Source organism: Sitodiplosis mosellana, unplaced genomic scaffold (genome assembly GCF_009176505.1).
Source record: "Sitodiplosis mosellana isolate CC-2019 unplaced genomic scaffold, AAFC_SMos_1.0 Smas_scaffold_6226, whole genome shotgun sequence".
NCBI classification, from domain to species: domain Eukaryota; kingdom Metazoa; phylum Arthropoda; class Insecta; order Diptera; family Cecidomyiidae; genus Sitodiplosis; species Sitodiplosis mosellana.
Genome location: NW_022601467.1, coordinates 5267590 through 5275991, shown reverse-complemented (window position 1 = coordinate 5275991; position 8402 = coordinate 5267590). Strand labels below are relative to the sequence as shown.

Sequence of the window (8402 nt, the reverse complement as noted above, 5' to 3'; positions counted from 1 at the left end):
ATAATTTCTTCTTACCTACCATGAACCTGCCATGACACGGCATGAGCAAGCGGTAGATATTCAGTACATAAGTGCCCGGCCAGCACACAAACTACACGGAGTTCGTCGCATTATTAACCAGTTCTTCAGATTGACAGAGCATTCATCCAAACTGGTTGGCCACAATAGTATACGAACCGAAATCAAAATATACTCAAATTGGTGAATTCGTCGCCTTGCGAATTATGTACATGCACAGTGGCAACGATTGACACAGACGGCAACCAATACAAATGAACTGCATACATCGCAAATATTCGGTGTGTTTGATTGAATACATTGTATTGTGCTATCGAATTAATAATAATTATAGAGAGAGAGAGAGAGAGAGAGAGAGAGAGAGAGAGAGTGGGTATATTTCATTGGGTGGCATCAAATGCGAAACAGTGCTTGAATTGAGTTACGTCTGAGCACGTTTTGCTGTTCACTATTTATATTCCACAACAGCTGATAGCATTAACCATTTCACATTTTAGCGCAATATAGAAAATTCAACGTATGGCAGAATATTCAAAAAAATGCATTTTTGCATTTATTCTTATTTAAATCCATACGCTCGCGATTCTGCCATAATAAATCAGTGTAAACATAAGCACGGCTTCGACAAACATTCGAATGTGACATCACATTAGACGTATGTCGAATACTTACATTTATTTCTCATAGAAGCCCAGTGGCTTTCGCATTCGTTTAATATTCTAAATTTAACATGCAACTGAGCAACATTGCTACTGCGAAAAATATTTTCTGGAGTTGGAACCGTGTCAAGACTTTTTGATTGACTAGCATCAATCACAACAAATATACACCCGATATGAGATAGTAGATAGACCAATGTTGCAGATGGTAAAAGTGATTAGTACTGACATCACACATACACGGTTGTAATTAGATGTTCTCTACGCCCTCATTATCTTGACGATGCTGCAACCGATTTCACACAATGAATACTTTTCATTGTCACGCTACGTAGCAATATAGTGATTATTAGACACGACATGTGTACATTCACAATGTTGTGGCAAATTAAACAGTCTGAGGATCGTCCAAGTGTATTTTTGGGTCTGACATCAAGTGTTCTTGTTTATGATGTGTTTTTCACCTCTCATTTGGTTCTCTCTTCAGGTTTTTTCCAACTCCATTTCCCTCACCACTAACTAAACTTCATTTCTCGTTGAGCGCAAAATTCGTACGCAAAACAAATAACTGTTTTGAAAACTACCCCTTTTTTATAATTAATGTAACCGCAGACACAATCAAAACATCCATTGAGATGCCAATCACTTTCTATTTCAGTGTTCAAATATGATGGATGGAGTGTGTTCGCTGTCAATTCGTTCGTTTGGATTGAAACTGATTGAACACTGAACATTTGTCGTTCAGAATTAATTGAAAATCCATTGAAATATCCCAAACAAAAAACATAACTTGTCGTGATAATAGAATACTTTTGATTAATGTGGAGTATAGTGTGTTTGCAGGTGCTTTAGGTGTATCGACCTGTATCAATCCGAGACGTAGTACCTTCGAAAAATGCGCTGTCTCGTGAAGACGGAAATTTCATGGAATGCAACAGACATCATGAAAATCGCATGAGAGACACATTCACACTCGATGCAGAACCGAAAAAAAGGAATCCATGTGGAAAATGTTCAGTTGGCAGTGCGATTTTCATAGATTCGGAAGGGAAAACATCATGTTTTCTCTTGGCTTTGTAAAATTATCTATTTGATGGGAGAAACTAGGGAAGCGATTCACTTGCCGTTTTCAACATTTCAGAAAATTCACTCCGATTTAATGTTTAGCTGGCATTCGTTCATTGTTTCGTTTTATGTGATTTTTGTTCAATTTTCAAAATGAAAAATGCAAGAGACAAAAATGGGGCTGCGACAGCTAGAGTCGTTTTGCTTTTTAGAGTCAAAAATGACGCGAAAGAGACTGGGTGAGAGGAAGAGAGGGACTAGAGTCATCGCCAATGAGAGAAGATGATGCGAATGTCACAATGACAAACATTATGTTGCTTTTCATGTTAGTAATAATGTATGGTGCCCATGTTCATGGCACAAGTAACTTGAAAGGTTTTATTCAAGTCATAATTCAAAGGCACAAATTATTGTCGCGACATGAAATGAGCTTGACGTGTTGACGGCCCATTTTAAGACAAACAACAACGGTACACACAAAAAAAAACAGCCTTTACACACGAATAGCCGCCGATGTGCGCATAAATGAATGTATGAACATGAGCCCGCCAATGTATTCATTCTTCGCCAAGTTCCTGCAATGCTGTGTTTCTTTCAAGTCGAGAGAGATAGAGAGAGAGAGAGAGAGAGAGAGAGAGAGAGAGAGAGAGAGAGAGATGGAGAAAAAAGAAACCCAGCATATTCAAAGTGAAATTACGTCAAACAAATGAGTATAAATGAAGGACGGAAAACAGAGATCTATTTCACTTTTCAATGCAATATGATTTGCTAAATTGCATCTATTCAACCGATTCACTCACAGCTCACATCCTCCTTCCTCCGGCCTTTTTTCACTCAACACAACGAATCATCCCGTTCGCCGTACGTGTTTTTTTCCTTCTCCGTATTGTTCATCGTCATTGTTTTTGCATTGTTTTTCATCTCATCTTTGCGTGTATCCAGTTGACGGCCAAAGATGAGAGAGAAAAGAGGGAAAAGAAGCAAATGTACACGAGGTATGTTCCATTTCAACGTAGAGAATGCTCTGGATATTCGACATGTTCCATCGTATGCAGAAAATACTTTGATATTTCAACATGTTTTATGTAATCTAAATAATACACAGGATGTTAGGTGAAACCTTTTTTCATCAAACGGAATTAGATGTTGCTGTGAATGACTGGCCCTGGTTGCATGAGTTAACGCTCTATTTTGATCATCATGTTTCCGTGTGCGCAAATCACACTGTGTTTTCCAAACAACAAAAAAGGAACATTTAACCAGCTCGTATATGTGTTCGTTGATTTGAGCCAAAAAAGCGAGATAGGGATGACATTTCTTTTGGGAATACGGTCAAACGATTACGAAAAGACATTCCAAATAATCATCACCGGAGAAAATATTTTCACACAACTTCAAAACGACTTCGTCATCAAATCCGTTTGCTAAATGGCCATTAACCAAAATAAAATGCGGATTGTGTCACTTCGTTGGAAAGTTTTATGGGAATTAAATTAACGTTTGATCATCGATTTAGATAAGAAAAACACATTGGACAAATCAAAAATTAAGTGCTCATTCGAGATTATCCAGGAATGAAACACTAACCGTTTCTAGATTGCTTCAGTCGCATTTCGATAATAGAGTTGGCCGATTAACCCGAAGTGTGCTTATCAAAAAGTAACAAACTTTTAAATGCTTTGGTACTTTTGATAACAGTTTTGTTGCTTGTCACAAAGTTTTAGCGCGTAGCATGTTGATGGATACCAATTATCCGTTTGTATATTCGAAGTTCGTATGTCGAAATTGCATTTTCGAAACATTTAACCTAATGTGCTCCGGGTTTCTGATACAAGAGATGATGATGATATGCATGAATATTTTAGCGATTCACATTACCTGCTTTCGATGAACTTCTTCTTACTTTTCATGCAATTTTCCTAAACTGGCGATAATTTCCACATAACATTGAAAATGTCAAAGTTATCATAGCTTTCATCATCGTTGCCTGCAAGAGTTTTTAAACACATCAAACCATTATAATTCAGTGCGAATAGCTTTGACTGAGGGTTCATTTCATTTGGTGTGGGGGTAAATTTGCTAGAATTTGTTGAAAAAAGAGATATACACATTACTTGCCGATAGTACGTTCAATTTTCTGTCATGAGTAGCATATGCTGTTATAAAAAAAATAGCACAGAGTCACAGTGGTACGGTGATTTGTTCTTTAATGAAAAAAACATGCTTGATGATATATTTTAGTTGAACTTTTGCTTTGATATATTGTGTCATTTTATTTCTTTGCGGTAAAATATTTTATGGAAGACAAGACAAGACAAGACAAATGTTGCGTTTTTTCTTGATAGATTATTGTGCTGTTGCTGCTTTGAAAATCAAATCATATGGCCAAATACTGTCGCTGTGTAAAAGCGCCTGACTCTGGAATCTCTCGTTTATTTCGTTTCTTTGAGAACTTGATTAAATTTATCGAAGAAAATATCGGCATGTTTCTCTTGGAATACGAGCGCTGGCCGGAAACGAATGGCTTTGTCACCGCAACCACCGGCTTGAATACCTGTTGGAAAGAAAGAAAAAGAGTCGAAACGAATATTAAGAAGACAATTTCTCAACATTTCCCAAAAAACAAAATATTTCGATCAAAACAAACCTTTCGTCTTCAAACGGTTGATGATATCATCACGAAGTTCCGACGATTGGCAATTAATAGCCAAGAATGTGCCACGGCCACGTGCCGAGTTGAGCAAAGCTGGATAGTCGTTTTGTGCTTGAATCAGCCCCTTTTTCAATTTATCGCCCACATGCGTAACATTCTCTAACAGACCATCACGTTTGATAACATTCAAAATGGCTTCCAACAGCAACAGTTTGCCTGGATCACCCATCCATGTGTTAAACACCCGATATGCTTGTGTTGGTTTAAAATCGGCCGAATGATAATAGCCGCCCAATTGCATTTTCTTGCTAAACGTTACAATGTCAGGCGATGAGTCCAAATTGAAATGTTCATGTGCCCACAGTTTACCAGTTGGTCCACCACCCGTTTGTACTTCATCAATAAGCAATCCAACGCCGTGCTTCTTGCCAATGCGTTGCAATTTTTGGAAAAATTCGGGTGAAGCTTCGTTGTCACCACCTTCACTTTGAATTGGTTCAACAATCATGCCAGCCACGTATTTACCCTTTTTATTGTACGTCACGATGAGGTCTTCAACTTCAGCCAAGCATCGATCGTCTTCGGCTTTGTTTTCGCGTACATTCTCTTCGAGTGGGTATTTGTACTGTGGGAATGATGCGATTGGCCAGTCGAACGACGGAATATCAATCTTGTGAATGTACTTGGAATGTGTTGTGGCCAATGCACCAATTGTTCGCCCATGAAATGCTCCTTTGAATGAGAGAATGCATAAATCAGGTGAACCTGGTGCTGCATTTACCATGCACGATTCCTGTTCGGCTGCTGTGAAAGGGACATTTTCACCACGTTGCGTTTTTCGATACCTAATTTTTGGAAAATGACACATTTTCAACATAATTAAATGCATTCGATGTTAAAGTTCCATTTCTTGAACGAAAAAAAAAACTCACCAAATGAACATATTCTTAAACGCATTCTCATTTGAGCATGAGCCGCACATCATCGTTGTTATATTTGGCAAACCTTTTGGAGCCACCGACATTAGCACCGATTGCAAGCGATTCGGCCAATCTTCACCTGGGAACACACCGAGTGCTGGACGATTTACCAACGCTAAAAAATGGAAAAATCAAAGTTGACACACGTTCAAAGTTAATTACAATTAGATGCCATGCATCATAATAATGAATATATATCAATGTCATTTAATGATTGCTCACTTTTCAGATTATGTTCATTATTGAATACATTCAACAGCTCTGGATGATTGTAGCCCAATGGAACCGATGAGATTTGTGTGTAAATGTCAAGTAGAACATTGCCATCAACGTCAACCAAGTAATTTCCTTGCGATTTATCGTAATCAGCGAACAATTGAACCGATCCAGCATTCTAAATGCGAAGAGAGAATGAGAAATTTACGTATTAAAATCAAGAAGGCATTCTACGTATCAAATCAACAGTTTGCTTTGAATCGATCAAGAAGTGTCAACATAAATGCCATTTCAAATTATATATGCACAATTTTTGACTTATGTAATGCATGGGGCGCATAGCGAGGCTATCTAAACGATTCAAATTCCGTTTTGAATTGATCAAATTGATGTTAATTGAGAACATAGTGGACCAAATGGAATTCATTGGGTGCACTGCACAGAAGTCAAGTCATCGTTGCTCACACACACACACATAAAGAGAGAGAAAGAGCGAAACATACACATGAGTGCTCTCTATCGAAATGTAGCAACAACAATTCTCAACATCTGATTTATAAATTTGTGTGTTTCCATTTTTGTGAATCTAAAAACAGTAGTTTGTAATATTGTTATTTTATCAATGTTTTCATGAATGAATACTATTTGCAAATCTTATCAGCACTTTGAAATGATTGTTATACTGTGTTGTTGCGCATGTGTACGAAACACATCTGTTTCTTTCTACAAACCGTTGACAATGTGGCAATGAAAGATGTTTTCGACTTTTTTTTTCTTCTCTATCGATAATATCAGTAACGTAATCAACGAATGCAAGTTGAAAAAAAAAAATAATTTCAAGTGTCTTGCCTGTAACGAATTCAATTTGCCTAGCAACGCTTTTGATTTTGGTCCAGGAATAGCCGTTTTCACACTTGGTCCATCGTACGGTTCAACCAATGCAGTTCCATAATACCGATGCACTGGAAAAAAAAACAAGCAATAATTTTCAGCATTCCAAAATGAACTATAAAATGTCGATTGAATGCTATTTTACAAGAATTGGAAGGGGAAATAAACTCACAAATTCGTGGTGGCAAACGGCTGATTATGCGAAAGAGTTGAGCATTCATTTCGAGTATTGTCTATTGATTATTCACCCACTAACACAGTTTGTTTGCTGTTTTTTCTCGACTAAAGAAGACAATTTTTTGTTGTTGGGGTGTATCGTAAGCAAAACTAAAACACTGTCTATCTATTACTTGATACAAAACACTCCAAACAATCACTGAATACTGCCTGTATTCTGCGGATGGATTTTATTCAATAAATGACGTTTGTGGCTTTTATTATTTTTGTTGTGTGTATTTTCTCTTCTCTCGTTCGTTCATTCGTTTGCTTGTCTTCTTGATCTCTCAGCGTCCACTTGAATGTTTTGTGATATGTCTAGATATGCTTTAATTTGAGCGCTGCTAATACATGCTCTATGGTATTGTGTGTGCGTGCGAGAGCAGAACGGGACAATACTAATAAAATGTCAATCGAATGCTCTTAAAATAAAATGTTTTTTGTTGTTTTTTTTTCCCTTTCAGGAACAAAACGAAGAACGATAATAACAATCGTTATGGAACTGTGAACAAAAAAGACGAGACGGTGCACGAGAGAGAATTGACATCGACGGAACGAACGAGAAAAATCATAAATACATTTCTTTTGGAAATTGTGGCTCATGCGCATTATCAACGCATTGGATATATGCACCGTTGTTGTGAAAGAGACAGACAGCATGCATTGACTAGTTGTTTTCCTCTTTCTGGTTGCTTCTTTGAATATGAACACATTTTTTAATGGGCAATAATCAGTGGTGATTTGTGACATTTTATTTACGGTCAACATACAACGAGCGCTATTCGATCGTGCGGCTCTTAGGTTTTTGAGCTCGATTGTTCGTTAAGATAGACGAAGTTTCTTATCGAATTCTTTTTCATGACTTTTTTTTTGCGCGACAAACATTAGCAGCAGCAGCAACAAACAAAAATTTCATATAGATGATTACATACACACCCGCACGAGAGAGAGAGAGAGAGAAAAACGTCGTTTAAAGAACCAGAAATGTTAAAAAAATATCCAGAAATAGAACAGTGCTACAGCCTGTTGCTGCTTGCTGCTAAAACACACTTGAATCATTCTTTCTCCCATACATGCTCACACACAGTTGATACTTTTTGTTTTTGTTTTTTTTCATTTCGGCAACATTTTGTATTTTTCCCTCTTCTGTTTAAGATTCTGTTATTATCTTTATTGATTACGCTCTTGCATAAGAGATAATTCCACTTGATTCAAATTCATGGGCTTATCATTTTGGCTAATCAAGAGCAACAAAACATATAAATTGTATAACAATTCAAATACTCATTTTCCCACCGATAACACAAACCGGCGCAAATTGCTTGCGATAACAAAGGTCGCATTCACATTTCAATTGTGATATCAGTTGACAGTTGTCCGCATACATAAAAAATAACAGAGAACATTAAATTCTCTGATTTTATATTTATATATGAAAAAAAGTTAAAAGTCGCATCGTAACCGCAACAAGGAAATGAGCTGGTTCGTTGGTTAGTTGGTGCATGCGTGCATTTTGGAGAGTGTTGCACACAGCAAGAATGATTACATGCACGTGGCGTTCAGCCACAATCTAACTACGATCCAATTAATTAGACTCTCTTTCACACTCGCCCAACAGCACACACGCACGTACACATAGACAGACACACACACACACAGAGAGAGAGAGAGAGAGAGAGAGAGAGAGAGAGAGAGAGAGAGAGA

At 37.4% G+C, this 8402-nt stretch overlaps 1 protein-coding gene across 1 annotated transcript; it reads right to left on the bottom strand.

Moving 5' to 3' along the window:
• Positions 1-3975: 3975 nt before the first annotated feature.
• On the bottom strand, positions 3976-7704 carry LOC129578035 (4-aminobutyrate aminotransferase, mitochondrial). Its single transcript, XM_055466078.1, has 6 exons — positions 6655-7704; positions 6441-6553; positions 5598-5769; positions 5328-5490; positions 4390-5240; positions 3976-4296 (listed from the first exon to the last, which is right to left on the bottom strand). Exons 1-6 carry the CDS (start codon positions 6701-6703, stop codon positions 4175-4177), a joined length of 1470 nt encoding a protein of 489 aa, XP_055322053.1. The 5' UTR covers positions 6704-7704; the 3' UTR covers positions 3976-4174.
• Between the last annotated feature and the right edge of the window lie 698 nt (positions 7705-8402).

Bases quoted from the DNA above. Each gene is read 5' to 3' on its own strand.
- LOC129578035 (XM_055466078.1), bottom strand. From the start codon at position 6,703: ATGAATGCTCAACTCTTTCGCATAATCAGCCGTTTGCCACCACGAATT. The intron at 5,491-5,597 runs GTGAGCAATCAT...TCCATTTTTTAG, and splicing joins TAATGAACATAATCTGAAAA to CGTTGGTAAATCGTCCAGCA. The intron at 4,297-4,389 runs GTTTGTTTTGAT...TCTTTCCAACAG, and splicing joins CAACCGTTTGAAGACGAAAG to GTATTCAAGCCGGTGGTTGC.